This window comes from Vombatus ursinus, unplaced genomic scaffold (assembly GCF_900497805.2).
Source record: "Vombatus ursinus unplaced genomic scaffold, bare-nosed wombat genome assembly UNPS02015255.1, whole genome shotgun sequence".
Lineage (NCBI taxonomy): Eukaryota > Metazoa > Chordata > Mammalia > Diprotodontia > Vombatidae > Vombatus > Vombatus ursinus.
The window spans coordinates 8,376,517-8,392,998 of record NW_020955033.1 but is presented as its reverse complement, the minus strand read 5'-3'; the positions used below and the strand labels follow the sequence as shown (position 1 = coordinate 8,392,998).

The 16,482-nt window shown below is 34.6% G+C and overlaps 1 protein-coding gene across 4 annotated transcripts in view; it reads right to left on the bottom strand.

Moving 5' to 3' along the window:
* The window catches only part of LOC114031680 (DNA-dependent protein kinase catalytic subunit-like), a 167,918-nt gene that overhangs the window by 72,886 nt on the left and 78,550 nt on the right, over window positions 1-16,482 (bottom strand). For 3 of the 4 annotated variants that reach the window (XM_027846827.1, XM_027846829.1, XM_027846828.1), the window contains 12 exons: window positions 15,033-15,237; window positions 13,960-14,138; window positions 13,270-13,438; window positions 12,878-12,943; window positions 11,929-12,001; window positions 10,779-10,927; window positions 8,278-8,415; window positions 7,722-7,841; window positions 6,523-6,666; window positions 5,733-5,884; window positions 4,315-4,446; window positions 2,829-2,940 (listed from right to left, as the gene is read on the bottom strand). In XM_027846827.1, coding sequence (XP_027702628.1) covers window positions 2,829-2,940; window positions 4,315-4,446; window positions 5,733-5,884; window positions 6,523-6,666; window positions 7,722-7,841; window positions 8,278-8,415; window positions 10,779-10,927; window positions 11,929-12,001; window positions 12,878-12,943; window positions 13,270-13,438; window positions 13,960-14,138; window positions 15,033-15,237 — 1,639 coding nt within the window. The remainder of the gene's footprint in view (window positions 1-2,828; window positions 2,941-4,314; window positions 4,447-5,732; window positions 5,885-6,522; window positions 6,667-7,721; window positions 7,842-8,277; window positions 8,416-10,778; window positions 10,928-11,928; window positions 12,002-12,877; window positions 12,944-13,269; window positions 13,439-13,959; window positions 14,139-15,032; window positions 15,238-16,482) is intronic. The other variant, XM_027846830.1, reaches the window with a different exon arrangement.

Below are 16,482 nucleotides of genomic sequence, written 5' to 3'. Positions count from 1 at the left end.
CTCTATCTTCTGTGTTTACCTAGCTGGAATAGTTAGGACCAACTGTAGAGAGTTAACAGAGAAGCAGTTGTGAGTGCTTCCTCTAAGTGGGTTCACATTCTTCTCCCTGCCCCCACAGAGACTACATTAGGGAGAGAGTGTGATATAGGTTTATGTGTATATTGTGATATATTTTGAATCTGCTTTAACATATTAGTATCTTATGCTATTTCTTTTATCTTCTTGTTAAGCAATGTAATGCACCTAGTATGAGCACTGTTTTGTAGGGTATCTGGGGTAGGTGTTCCTCTTCCTGGACCCCCACAATATCACAAAGGATAGATCTAATCGCCCCTCTCCTGGGGAAGTGTCAACAATTCCTACTTCCCTCTGGGTGGGCTCACCCAGTCAAGCCATAAAACCTCCAGCACTAATATTCTCTGCATTTACCTGATCTGACCCAGTTACTTTCACCATCTGTGTTATCTGCAATGACAATTCTACTTCCCCAAGCACATCCTGGACTGTGATGCTTGGGTCCCACTGTGGTGGTTTCACTATCTTGGATGGAGAAAACTTGCTTAAAGACTTTTTGCAAGCTTCTTCCATCTTTCTTCTAGGTGCTCTTTCATTTTCACCCTTAAAGGCCCTTACGATGAATTTGCTTGGTTGGACAACTACGCAAAACTCTCTTTAAGCTGGTTTTACCCTCCCACTGTTTCTCTCTGCTTCGTGGGATGATACTGTTCATAGTCATCGATTTTCCTTCTTTGTAAAGTTTTACAAACGAGTTTATAGTTTAAATTGGTGTTGCTTTTGGCAGCCATCTCTCTTCACGTGGGAATTAAGTCAGATATTTGCTAAGGCATTTTCTGGGTTTTTTTTGGTCTTCTTGGGGCATTTAACTTATACTAGTTAAAACTACTGTCTGATGATCAATGCTATTTCTATTGTACAATTCCCATTTTTTATGGAATTATTCATTTAAATAATTCAGGGTTAAGTCATTTCAAATGTACACCATACCTGTTCTCATTTTTCCTCTTTTTTTTTTTAATAATTCTGATCATACAAGCTGATGGTCTGACTGTACACAGATAGCTGACTCGGGGATAATTACCACATCAATAAAAAATATTTTTCTCTCTATGAAATATATTTTGGTGTTATTAGGTACCTGTCATGTCCAACATCTTTGAAATCTCTTATTCCTTCTTTGGGAAACTTACCCTTATGTTTTTTGCAAACAAGTCACCAAATATCAATATGTTTATTTACATGATTTGGGAAGCCTTCACAAGTTCTTCACAGAATTTCTTTACAAGTTAATTCTCAGCAACCATTGGTACATAAACTGCATTTATTTTCATGACAATCCTTTTCCTAAATATTTATTTTTAGTGCTGCAATATGTGAAGTCTAAATGGTCCATGAAATAATGTTCCCTGTTGCCTCTGGGCATATGATAAAACTCACTTTGTTGATCCCTTTCTTTGGAAAACCCAATCTTAAAAAAAACTATTCAAATATGTCACTATTTTTATAATTCTTATTAGCACGAGCTACAAAATTTAAGGTGTAAAGGACATGATTTCAGAATGTTACATTTTCTATATATGTTAGAAAATAAGCATATTATGCACATTTAAACCTGAAATTTTAGCATGACAGGACAATGAACCAATAAGAATCCTTTGCTTTCCAATGGCTTGATCTTACATAAAGGTTAGTCATTTCTTCATTAAAGCATAAATCTGACTAAAACCTCTCAAAACACATTTCAATTTTTAAAAAGGAACTTGTTAAGCAATAAATTTCTGACTGGTAAAATATGAGGAGACAGATTTTTGAAAAGAGGTAACTTCAGGGGTAGCTGGGTGGCGCAGTGGGTAAAGCACTGGCTCTGGAGTCAGGAGGACCCAAGTTCAAATCTGGTCTCAGACACATAACACTTACTAGCTGTGTGACCCTGGGCAAGTCACTTACCCCCACCTGCCTTGCCAAAAAGAAAAATAAAAAAAGAAAGAAAGAAAGAGGGAACTTTACATATTGTTTGCCAAGGTGAGCCATCTTCCTTTCTTTCCCTAGCACTAGAATTTAGACTGTAATTACTTAACGATAGTCCTTTTGTCTGTTAAAGGTTGAGCACAACTCTTTCTCCAAAATCAGCACCATTTCTTAAAGACCTATTTCAAACTACTAGTGAACACCAACTAAATAAATCTATTAGTTCTTAATAAATAACATCTGGCACAGTTCAAGCTGCAGCAAGCCATTTAAATGCCTTTTGATGTTCATTAGTTATTTAGTCATAGAAAATTTCTCTAAACTTTCTTGGGGAAAATAATATGCTTTTCTAAATACATATAATGGCCTGCCACAAGCTCTTTGGCTTGGCATTTGAAGGATTAAAAAAAATACATCTCTAACCTACTTTACTTTCCCTTCATATGCCTTGTATTCTATCTAAACTATACTACTCTCCATGCCTTAAACATGTTCCACTTTTCTACTCTTGTGCCTTTCTTCTATCTCCTAACCTGAAATATTCTACCTCCAGATTTCTACCAGCTAAAAATCACCCTTTCTTTCAAGTGTCTCGCTCTTTATGTGGCTTTCCTTTTCTAATATACTCAGTTAAACAGGATCCCTCCTTTCTCTAAGCTCTCATGGCACTGTTCTTTTTCTTTGAATTTTCACATTCTACACTAATGGATCAGAAGTTCCTTGAAAAAAAGGGACTATTTCTTAGTGCCTACAAAAAGACTTTCCACATAGCAGATATTCAATATGTTGGTGGAATTATAAATTATCATAAGAAAAAGTAATTTACATAAAAGTTCACTTACATTTTCCTTCTTAGCAATATACTGAAGAATTAATCCCAACACTTCTGCTGCAGCTGCATACACTTCTTTATACTTTACAAAAGACATGTTGTTGACCAAAGCTTGAAAGTATCTACAAATTACAAATAGAGGAAGCAAATTTGTATAAAATCATTCACCTAGTTTGCTATGATCCAAACTACACATGAAATGAAGTACTATAAGCTCTTCATCACAATCCAGAAAGGAGACCTGAAAATAAATTTTCAATGAGGATGCTAGTCCAAGGTGCAATGGGATCAAAACACCAAGAAAATCCTGGACATCTTACAAGAAAGTTTTTGGAAATATTAATCTACTATTACATAGAAAACTATGATGTAACTGTATATGGAAAACTGTGTGACATATATCTTTACTTCAATGGATCCATGTATTCATTAATATAGGGAGTCCATCTAAAGAGAGTACCATTAGTGAAGACTGTAACCTCTCCACACATTCTTACTCTGTGATTCTTATTCATATTTTTTCATAAACCCTCCACAGATGATCCATCCAAAATGCTAAAGCTTTCCTTCAGTTTCCTTAGTCTTTTGGACATGCCATTATGGTACTAAGGCTGCCCATCAGTAGATATTTTCTGCAATGTGCCTAGCTCACCTCCTTTCCTAGTCATAATTGTCTCTGATGAAACTGGAAGGACAAAAAAAACAGACAAAAGAGCAAAACTATCTACAAAGATTTTTGTAACAAATTGTTTTCACTATCAAGACTGGGCCATGGAAGAATCATCACAACTTGTATCACAATCTTGGTTATATTAATAATTGATGAAAATAGCACTGAAGAAAGGAAGAGAAAGCAGTTGGACTAGATCAAATGTACCAGAAGGAGGCCTATAATGAAGTGATACAATTATGAGGGCAGTGAGAGACTGATTCTCAAGGTATCAGAAGCTACAGAAAAGAATAATAAAAATGTGGGACCGAACAAAAAAAGTAACTGAGAAAACATTAATAATGCCTCTCTTCTCTTATATATAAAACTTTTGTGTATATTGAAGTCTTTAATTAGGAGGACAGGAGTTGGGAGTAAGAGGAAGACTGTGAGCCAGGTACCAAAATAATTGAGAAGAGAGGTTGTTACATAAGGACTGTTTTATGAAGTGCCCAGGTACCATCTATTCTCAATTCTCTGAGATCCACTCATGAATTCCTGGACTTTTCTACCACCTGGCTAGAGCCCTCCAATTGCTGACTTTCTGCCCATAACCAACAAAACTAATTCCTACAAAATAAAATTCCCTGAAATATTTCCCATATTCTTACAACATAATTCTTCACACTAAATGTCTTAAATCATTAAAAAAGCATATTTTTATTAACCTGGATTCTAGTCCCTGGCATTGAAATTTTAAACGAAAAGCTTTACTCCATTTTGCTCAATCTGGCTCAACTACATTTTAAACAGATAAAACATCAATGCAAAAAGATGTGATTCTCACCTTGTACTTTCTATACCACTTTTTGAATCATAGGGAGGTAAGTTATTTGCCATTATGATTCCTAATAACTGAATTCCTACTGAATTGTCTTTTGAGTTGGGGTCTCTATTGGAAAACTTTTCAAATATTATCCTAAAACACAAGAACAAAAGAAAAAAAAACTATATATATGAATGGTCCATTAAGTTGTAAATAAACATTGATAAAAATACCTTTGACAAGTATACACCAGAAAATTCACAGACCTATGGAAACTTTCCCTATAAAAAGCTATGATTCTATTGTTTTTCCTTCACATTCTTCTTGTTAACATTGTTTTTGTTTTGTTGTTCAGTTGTGTCAAACTCTTTATGACCTCATGGACCATACTGTCCATGGGATTTTCTTAACAAAGATAGTGGAGCTGCACTCCATCAGAGTGGCTTGTCATTTCCTTCTCCAGTGGATTGAGGCAAACAGAGACTACGTACAACTAGTAAATGTCTGAGGCCACATTAGAACTCAAGTCTTCCTGACTCCAGGCTTAGTGCTCTATCCACTGAACTATCTAGCTGCCTCTATCATCCATTACTTTCTGACTGATTTTTCACTTATTTGCATTCAGATTAATCTAGTGTTTTGCTATTGATACATTTGAATATGTTCTCTCTTCCCTTTTCTCTACCTGTCCCCTCAAACTAAACAGATAAATAAATAATAATAATATAACATAACATAATAAATAATAAAGCTTTTTCATCTCTAAATTTCATTTAATTATTTTAATTATTAAAATTAATATGCTTTTAGAACTGTTTCACTATTAGAATCATGTACTTTTAGAATTATTCTAAGGGTATCAAATAGCAAAAGACAATGCGATAAAATGGATGGAATATAAAAGTAATGAAGGGGCAACTAGGTGGCGCAGTGGATACAACACTGACCCCGAAGTCAGGAGGACATGAATTCAAATCCAGCCTCAGACTAAACACTTGACACTTACTAGATGTGTGACCCTGGTCAAGTCACTTAACCCCAATTGCCTAAAAATAAAAAAAATGTAATGAGTCTTATTCTAATTTTCTCAACTAACTTAAATGATGTTAATAAAATCCAAATCATAGCTAAAATAATGTATTACCATATATAATCAAACTAAGGCCATGTGTATTTAAGTGTCTGAACACACAAAAAGATACAATATTTACCTGAACTTGTGGAGTTTATAAAAAGAAAACCAAATAATACGGAATAAAAGCAATCAGGATTATAAGGGATTTAGCTCAATCAACACGCCGATAGATACAACTAAGTTTTATGGTTCATATCTGTCCCTTCCACTCAAACATAAATATTTATAAAACAATTACCTTTCCTAGCAATTAGTTGTTTAAACATCAGTTTTTTTTTAAGAAAGCCTTCTGCTAACGTCATACCTGTATGGTATGGATAAACAATCCTTCCAGCACTCAACAACAGTTTTTATGATTTCAAGGTTGTGCCTAAACACAGCTCTTTTTGGGTGAAAGACATGTTTCATTAAGAATTGAAGTAATCTATTTGCCAGCAGTTCATCTTTAGGAACACCCTGAAATATATGGAAATTATACTGTCATACGTAAACTTAAAATATTTAATAAAATACTAACATTTTAACAAAAATGCAAAAATGCAAAAGTCATTCATAAACGTATCTTCTTCAAATTAATGAATCTTTGGAATAATGAAAAAAAGTGAAATAAAATAAAAAATAAATAAAACTTAAAAATTACCATTAGCCATCAAAAAACATTGTGTCCTGTGCATAATACAAAGACATACAAATTTTTTTTAAAAATACTTTGAAAAGTGTTTAAAATTTTTCTCGTTCTGAAAGGAGTATGCTTCACCTATCTAAAAAATTCTGAGGAACATATGATACTGAATAAATGAGGCATCACTGTACCTAAAAAATGCTTTGCAAACTTCAAATATTATATAAATGTTAACAATTATTACTTTTATTCTATTTTTGTTGAAAAAAGCTAACAATAAAAATGTTTTTGATATCAAAACAATTAAATTTAAAATTATGAAATTTCTTAGGATTAAGTTAATTCACTTTTAAAGTATTTACCCATTTTGCAAAATGCTAATGATATGGAAGCATATTTGATAAAATGGATAAATTACATACCATTAGATACTTGCAAAAATATAGAATTCAATTATATATAAAATCATTACTTTGGGTGTAGCGATGCTTGTCCATGAAAGAACAACTACTACTATCTCTACCACCATATAGTGAATTCCTTCTCCTCCATTATTTTCAGAAACAACCAGCTGTAGCAAAGGATTAAGCCAGTGTTTTGCATATGACCGGAAAACCTAGAAGAAAAATTTAAAACCAAAAATTAAAGGGTTATTTTTAAAAAGCAATACTGAATTTTGAACACCTGTTCAAACAGTTAACTTTTTATATTCTAATCCACACTAGGTCCAAAATAAAGTCAATTCAAGAAAATAAATTCAGTTAAGAAGATTCTTTATTCAATCTATGTCTAAGTCCTTAAAACCATAGATGAACGGTAATGATTTACTTTTTTATGCGATATTATTGCTAGGGTAACTTCTACAGAGATTGAAATAAAGTAACCCACAGGAATCCTTCTTCCACCTGAATGACATGCAGACCTAGTTTGTGGTTCTAAATGACTTCTGGAAGTTTCAAAAATTTAAACTCAAATCCAAAGGATGAACTGTTGCCACCCCTGAATAAGAGAAAAAAAAGTGTCATGGAACCTGAAATTCCAAAAGAACGCTCTTAAAAAGAATTCTAGAAATGACAACATCTTCAAGTAATTTCCCTAGATAACTACTTTTAAGATGATAGTAAAATGCTTTGGCTTTGCAAGCCTGAAAGTACGATTTAACTGTCAGCAATTATTATTATTAAAGATCCTATATTAATGAAAATCACTGAGTATTTACGGTCAGCCAAGCACTCTGTGTGTATTCTAAACATCATATTGCTCAGAGTAGTAAAAATGCAAGCATCAAAATTTACACAGAATGATCATCATTTTTTCGGGGGGGGGGTATAGACCTGTGAGAAGAACTCCTAGTGTGCTAAATTCTTTCACTAATTCAAAGATAAAAAGGGACTATTTTCCAGAAACAGTTTATTGAGTATTGTGACTACTTTTCTTTCACAAACAATTCTTTGGAGGAGGAGGTTGGAAGAAGAGGAACCAGTAATGGGGTTACAAACATAAGGAAAAAAGGATAAAAAAGTAAGAAGAGTGGCAGATAGCTTTGAAAATATGCAATCTTTTTTTCTGTTCTGATTGCATAAAAGAAATGCTTATCTTTTTTAGTGTGTTTAAATTCAGTACTAAATAATGAAATGAAAAATAAAAAAAATTACATATAACATTACTTACTTCTTCAGTATTTATTATGAGTTTAGCTAAGAAGAGACGAATGTTTAGTGGTGTTGATGGATTTTCCAATTTACTATGAAGAAACTTCATCCACGGAGGAAGATTTGCTGGCTCTGAACCCTAAAACAATATAAATACGCATATGTGTGTGTATATATATGTGTGTGTATATGTGTGTGTGCACACACACACACACACACACAGAGTACAAAGAGCATTCACTAGCACTGGAATCAGAGGAACTGGGTTCAATCCAATCCTACTTCTAAAGCTAACTACTTATAATACCCTAGGCAAGTCACTTAATCTCACAAAGCCTCATTTTCTTTGTCTGCACAATGAGGGTTAGATTAGATGCCTTCTGATGCTCCTTCCACCTCCAGCTATAAGATTCCCAAAATTATACAGATAAAGAAAAAAAGACTGAAACTATCTGTTTATACTATACACAATCACTTTGAAATGAGGTAACTAAGAATTATTTATCCAGAATTTATTTTTCAACATAATCCCAACAAACACAATAAATGAAAAGGATGTGGGAATGAAATAATACCTCTTCTATGTGAGGTGTGATATGATTTCTCTGCATGTGCTTAATCAGAGCTGTCATGGTTGTCATACACTCATGCTGATTTAGTTCATCCATTTCTAACTCCATTACATCATCCTGGACTGTGGAGTCAATACGTTCCTACAGAAAAATAAGAAATCAAGGTATTGCTATATCATGTTTTCAACTTCAATGTATATGCCATTCTTTAAAGAACACACAAAATAAACCCTCAGTATGATATTTTGGAAGAACTACTGAATATTATGAGATTTCTAGTTTTAAGAATATAATAGGCAAATTCCTGTTCCTTCCTTGCTTCCAAACTCAATTCCTTACAGAATCATTTTCTTATTAACTCTAGCCTAATCCACTGATTCCTTTTGCTTTCTTGCCTCCTATGCCAAAATATCCATTTGGATCAATATTCGCTATACTCCACAAGACTGGAGACAATCTGACATCAGGGACCAGTACACTCTATTTCAGTTTTTCATGACTGACAGGCTTTCCTCTTAGGCTATTAACTTAGGGAAGAGAGAAATGAAAAAGAGAACCAGCTAGACAATAACACAGAGAGCAAATTTAGGCAAAGTTTTTTTTTTAATTAATTTTATAGCCTGAAAACACCAATAACCACCTGAAAATCTTAGGAAGTCTTGGAGAATGTTGAAGAAATGTCTGACCTTTGAGAATTACTCATGTACTAAAACAGAAATAAGCAACCTTGTGAGGAAGCTGATTCATTGAAGACCTCTACTCTATTCCAATCAGAATCAATCAATTTGATATGATTATAAGTTCTGTTTATTTGGCCCCAGAGCTGTGAGTTACAAATGATACCACTTGTGTAATCCTGGGAAGCTGGCTGGAGACCCCTCCACCCTTGTTTTTCCTCATCATGGTGACCATGCCCAGTGTTGTAGAGGTGAGTCAACTACATGGAAAGTCCCCCAAATCATTTTTGTGCCTCTGGACCATTCTCTTGTCCAACATGAGCAGGAGCCCATCTTATGACCATCGTTTGACCATCTACTCAAGTGAAAATATTCCTTGCTTTGCCCAACTCATGACTCTGCTGATATATCGTTTTGCTTATTTTAGGCTATGTGTCATATATCAACCAATGAAATTATTCTGTACCTGGTCTAGCTGTTCTTGAATGTTTACATATCTAACCCTATGAAAACTGGGCCCTGGAAGGAGGAGGCCTATCAGTTCATGAGGATGATCTGAGGTTCACTTCATTAGAGGCGACCATTGACCCTTTAATAAAGTGCCATTGGCTCAGAGCTCTGCCTCAGTTTCTCCTATTCTAGGCTGGATAATTTTTATCACCACACTTGCATAAGTGGGATGTTGACATGCTGCCCCTAAATTTCTGGTTATCTGAGTATTGTGGCAGTGACCATGAGTAGGGAAGAGTTTTCAGAACATTTCCCTGCTCAAAAATATCTCCCCATACATTCATTTCAGTAGGCAAGTTCATCTTAAAAACAAAACAAAACAAAACAAACAACACTATTGTTGAAGGGTTCAGATCCTGATTTATTCACATCTTACCTACTTTAGATCAAATAAGTGGGCTAAGATGCAAAAGTTTGCATCTAAAAAGAGGCCATTTGGAGCATGGCAAACTTTGATTCGATTGAAGACAGCTGAGGCATTTCTGGAGGCAGCCTGGAGGATGGGAAAGAAGCGCGCGCACACGCACACGCACGCGCACACACACACACACACACACGCAAATTCTCAAAAATAAAGTATTTTTCAAGGACACATTAAAGACCTTAGTAATACCTAGGCATGTGCCTATTACCTTCAGCTTAAAGCATAAATAACAAACTCTTCTAACCAAATTTTAGTTCAAAGTTTTCTTTTTTGCTCTCAAATAAATATACTGTAGCATGAAAGGAAGCATACCAGGGATAATCACAGAAGGAATGCACTAGCACTAAGGGAGACCTGAAAAGACTTCTTTCAGAAGGCAGAATTTTAGGTGACGCTTGATGGAAGTCAGGAAATCAATAAGATGGGAAAGGAAGAGCAAAGAATCCCCAAAATGGGAGGTAGCCAGTGAAAATGCCTGGAATTTGGAAGTGGAGGGCTAAGTGTGAGTGAGAAGAGCAAGGAGGCCTGTGTCACTGGACTGTAGTACATGTAGAAAACAGTAAAGTGTAAGGAGTGTGGGAAACTGGGTATTGAAACTTTTTCAACCAACACAGATCACAACCCACCTTATCACTTAGAAGAGGAGTCCTAACCAGCAGCCTGAAGTACAGAGGGATTAAGAAACTCATTTAGTGTCACACAGCCAAGCAGCAGCAGATGAAGTCCTAACTAAGCCCTGCATTCTATCCACAATACCATACGGCCTCTGGCTAATGCACACACACATTTCCCATTGCAAGTGGATAAAAAGAATCATGTACTAAATTTCACATCATATACTAAGCATACTTAAATGAATTTTTCTCCAGAAATATATTTTAAAATGTTATTACCCTTCTCCGAAAATGAACAACAGTAGCTTTAGAATCTTGGGTACTGTATGAATAGCTCTGTACTCCAGTAGAAAAGTCAAATTGACTCATTTCCTCACTCAGACTGCTGTCTGCCATATACGACAATGAAGACAAATAATGAGGCCCCTCTTTAAAAAAAAAAAAGAAAAAAAAAAGCATGAATGAATAAAAAAACCATTTACTACGACAGAAGTGAGGGGAAAAAAATCTATCTTTGCCTAAAAGCATCATTAACGAAGAACTATTTTGTATTGCACATATGGATTTGTAGGTCATTCCAGGACCTATTGTAGAGAATATGTCTTTGTCAAGATTTCAAAAAATGTTTGATAAAAATAAACCATTAACAAATATGCCATGATAATTATTTTACAGATGAGGAAACTGAAGCAAACAAGGTTAAGTGACTTTGCCAGGCTCACATAGCTAGTAAGGGTCTGATGCCAAATTTGAACTCAGATTTTCTGACTCCTGGCCTGGCGCTCTATCTACTTCGCCACCTAGCTGCCCTAATTCATTCTTAGATGGACAAATCAATTGATTTTATCACTTTCAAAACTGTCATTTTGCACATCACATAAGGAAACATTCAATTAATTAAACTTTCACCTGACCCAATCAGTACAGACTTACAGAACAGAACCAATAATTCCTTATTCTGTCTAAAGAACATGTCCTACTTATGAAGTCTTATCCCATGGAATTTTTGGCCTCCTACTTGGCCCCTTAAGTTTCTGTGGGAATCACTTGAAAAATATTCCTCTTTTCAAATGTCATATCCAAGCATTATGTATTCTATGTATAATTTTTAACATCAGCAGAACTTTCCTCCTGACAGATGACAGACTTAATATGAAGAATGAAACAAACATTTCTGGATATGGTCAATATGGGATTTTTTTTGCTGGATTATGTATATTCATATTTGTTACAAGGGTTTTGTTTTACTTTTTCTTCCCCCAAAGAGTGACGTGAAAAGAAGGGAAAATAAATGCTTCTAACTGTGTGACCCTGGCCAAATCATTTAACCTCAACTGCCTTAAAAAAAAAATGCTTAACTGGAAAAAAAACATCAATTTAAAAAATATTAGCAGGAGCTACTTTTTCCACTATCTCAAGACTATCTCACCTGGATCTCCATTTGCTGCATCTCTGGCTTCTTTTCTAATAGCAATATACCTTCTCTTTCTTTCCATAGGGACCTGTAAGACAAAGAAAATGAAAACATCTAAACTTTGGCCAGGACGCTTTTTGGTATTTTCCAAACTTGAAATTTTATCTCCTTCCTTGATGTATTCAAACAGATAACTCCCTATGCCTTGAATACACATCATGTACAATCTCAGAGGTCATTCAGTCAACTTGTACCTAAAAAAAAAAAATTCCCTCTACAATATACCCAACAAGGGATCTTCTATGCTTTCCTTCAAGAACTCTGAAAGATTCCAGTAGTTGCTGAGGCAGTTTATTCCACTTTTGGGTAGCTCTAATTGCTAGCAAGTATTTCCTTAAATTTACATTTTGAAATACAACATTTACTTCTTTGTAACTTTTCCACTCATTGATTCTTTATTTTTTTGCCCTCAATTCATTAATATCTGTCCTAATTGTGGCATCTAAGACTGAATAAAGCATTCCAGATGCGATCTAATTATAAAAGGGGACAGTGGGAGAGCTGGTGCAATGGGAGAGCACCAGACTCAGATTCACCAAACTGGAACTCAAATCCTTGCTTTGGGACCTTGAGCAAGAATGAGAAGGCATAGAGGAGTTTTAAATTACACTGGTGGAGGGAATTCTCACACCAATGAAGTCAAAGATTCACCAAAATACCACAAGTAGGAGAAAGGACTAAACATGAATAGGCACTATAACTTCTCAAGTTGTTTTTTGTCCAAATGCCTAATATCATTTTATTTTGTTATCATTTGGTCCTTCTCCTAAATATCAAATGAAGGGAAAAAATCAATTGAGAATTTTGATAAATTGGGTTCCAATTAAATGAAATTGCAAAATGATTACAAAAATACTCATCAATATTTTAAAAGGTACACTAAATGGAGAAAGTCTTTACTTACCTCAACTTCTACAGGAAAAGTATAGCAATGTTTCAGGTCTATCAAGTTTTCCAAAATAAGCAAGTTCTGCAAAAACAAAGAATAAATAGAAAAATACAATATGAACAACATGAAAAGTAACAGAACTGTGAAAATTTTTTCATCAAAGCTATGTAAAGCCAACAGACAGTATTTGACTACAAGAAGACATTTTCCAACAATACTATCAGGGCCATAAGAGAGAAAATCAAAGCTGTAACAATCACATATTTAAATGCATCCATATCCATCCAGAAATACTATACAAGGAATCTGATCATATGACATACAGTTTTCAATTGGCTTAATGTAATTCCTTAAATCTGACATAAGTAACAATGTTAGCAATAGTAAATTCCTCCTGAAAGGCCTACCTTTTCTGGTTTTTCAGTAAACAGAAAGCCCTGGTAAAATTTCATTTCATTGAATACACGGCAGAGAATTGCAATGGCACAGTTATATGCAGCACAATGGTAATGTCTTCTCTTCTCCAGTAACTGAGTCTCACCCGCCATATTTTCTGTAAATGCATCATAACACAATCTGTAAAATATACCCAAAATTATGATTAATTTTCCATTTGAACCAAATACTATGACTTAATGATATCAGCCTCAAATGTCAATAGTTTTCAATTCCATTAAACTGACACTCCTATATTCAGTCAATCTCATAACAAGTTGATATTGCTTTGAAAAACACTGTATTTGTTACAAATTCATATATAATTATCTCAAATTACATAAAATTAGCACATTATTCAAGTTTATATTGTGCTACAAATAATAGTTCTAAAAGTCTGTCTCAAGCTATAGGAGAACAGAATCATAAAAAATTAATAGTGAATGTGATTCTTTATGAAAGATCATGATTGAGTGAAAAATCTCTGCTTCTCACTAATAAGCTAAAGTATATCCAAGTTTACTAATAACAAAAATTAAGAACTATATCACAGAAAAGTCAGAATTTACATTTTATTATCAGATATATAAATTTAACATCTCTTCATAGTATATGTCAATAGGATATATATAAATTATAAAAAGGCTTAAGTAAAAACTTACTTAATAAGTGTCTTTGTGAGTTCATTTCCTTCTACAATGGAGGAACCATGGAAAACTTGATTAATTCTAGATTCTTTGGAGTGAACATCATCTTTTGGGACACGAGAATATAATACCTCAAGCATCTTATAGTAGCCCAACTTTTTGGTGACTTGAGTATCAAAGGTAGATTCACTAAACTGAAAAAATTGAGCACAAAAATTACCATCTTGTCATATAATTTTCTTAGCAGTTATTTTCTCACTAATAAGATAAACATTAATGCTTCTAGCAATACCAGTACCTTTCTGTTTCTCTTTCAGAATATATGTGTGTTTACACACAAACATACACCATTTAAGAAGCAATGCTTATTAAAAGCACTAATATAAAAATTCTTAGTGCAATTGTCACATTAACTGATTAGTTAGTTTACCAAGGCCAAAAATTTAGATATAAGTAATTAGACATTATAGAGGTAGCATCATAAATTTCAGGGTGTCCAGATAGTTAGGCCTGAGTAGCAGTATGGAAAGATTGCTGGACTAGGCATGGAGAAAGATGTGGGCAAGTCTTGACTCTGATATTATATGTGTCACTGGCTAGTCATTTATCTGAGCCTCTGGTTCTTCAACTATAAAACGTGAATATTTGTACTTGTACTATCTACTTCACTGGATTGAGGAGATCACTTTGCAAACCCTAAAACACCATAGAAACCAGAGCTATTATTAAATACACGTGGTTGTGTACAAGAAGTAAAAACTGAAAAAAGTGAAACCACAGGTAACTTTGTTTGTAATTATTTTCACGTAAGTTGTACCGTGCAGGACTCTGAAGAATTAAACTAGTTAATGTTAAGATTGTATTCATGTTTACAGTTTGTCATTTAGGTGTTTACTAAGTATTTGGAAATATCACACACAGACACACACATACCCTTTCAGAATGGAGTTAGTAGGCATTACAGAAACTGTTTCTTAGCTGAAACCATTAACAGTATAATTAATCAGTATATTGTTCTGAACAACATTAGTCTAGGTAATCTATATTTTAAACACAAGCAATATTTAATTTATTAAACATGTGGTTACCTTTGTAAATCTGGACTTCAGTACATCAAGGGCTTCCACTATAATACTACTAAAGAATTCCCGCAAAGCAGCCAAGCTGCAATGCCACAAAAGAGTCAGGAGACAGCGATCCACAATTGCCAGGCGGGTGATAGTTGAAAGATCATCTTTCTGGAACATTCTGTGCACAGTATCCAGTAGAGCTACTTGTGTGGCAGAGCTGCTCCTGAGAAAAACAAGAATTTTGGGTTCTTCCTATTATCACCTACAAAATGAACTTGATTAACTTCCGGTACAAAACTGACCAAAATGACAAAGCAGAAGCCATTTAATACATAATACATGGAATGAAAACAGAGCCATTATCATCCACCTCCTAAATCACTGTTGTTCTTCTCCTTCTCTTCACCCCCATATTCTTTCTTCCTTCCTAAAGTGGAAGAAACTGAGGAAACCACATTAAGAAAAATTGTTTGTCAATAATCCAGGAATAAGACTGTGATGGCAAAGATAGTCTTCTATTCACTATCACCACATCATATTATTCAGGGTTCAACCTGTGCATTCCACTGTGTCCGGATGAGATCGTGAAAGACTTACATGTACTCCTATCAATAAAAGGTGGAACTTAAAATACCGAAATGTATGTACCACCCACTGCATTACCCCTTGTCACACACACGAGGCTGTTCTGCACCACAACCACTGGTGCCCATTTAGTAAAGAAGATGTCCGTGGGCAATGCTGCCACTTAGTGATCAGAACTTAGGAATATTTTGACCAAAATCTCTATTTTTGCTTCAGCAGTTAAACACAGGTGCACACACCATGTCTATCACTTTTCTTCTGTCTTTTATCCCTCATAGCTCTATTAAATACATTTCAAGCAATCTTCCACTTGGCCTCCTCATTAATACCCTTTCTTCTAACTCTTACCAGGGGTAAGGAACCTGTGGCCTCAAGGCCATATGTGGGCCTCTACATCCTCAAGTGCGGCCCTCTGACTGAACCCAAATTTCACAGAACATGGAATGGATATGACCCTCCTAGGTTCTCAAAGGCTAAGCCAGTAGAGTAAGTGCTTTGGCAGGTCCTATAAATCTAGAAAGGATTCAACTTCCAAGTCCAAGAATAAATTTCATGTCTATTATCCAAAGACCAGCCTCATCAAGGTCAGTGAAGTTCTAAGTTGAATCACGAGATGATTTTTTTGATTATGGCACCTACTAAGTTTTATAAGTCATTTACTAAGTTATAAATACATCACTGCATCAGTAGAAGGAGAACCCATGGTGATTAAATTACAGATCCCTTAAGGTCTAAAATATCATCATCATCATAAGAGTTTAAGTTTAAATAGTAAATCTAAACATTTAGAAAAATGTTTTCATATACATTATATATTCTTTGGTCCTCACAACAACACAGTGAAGGGGATGGTTCACTATTATTTCACATTACAGAAGAGACA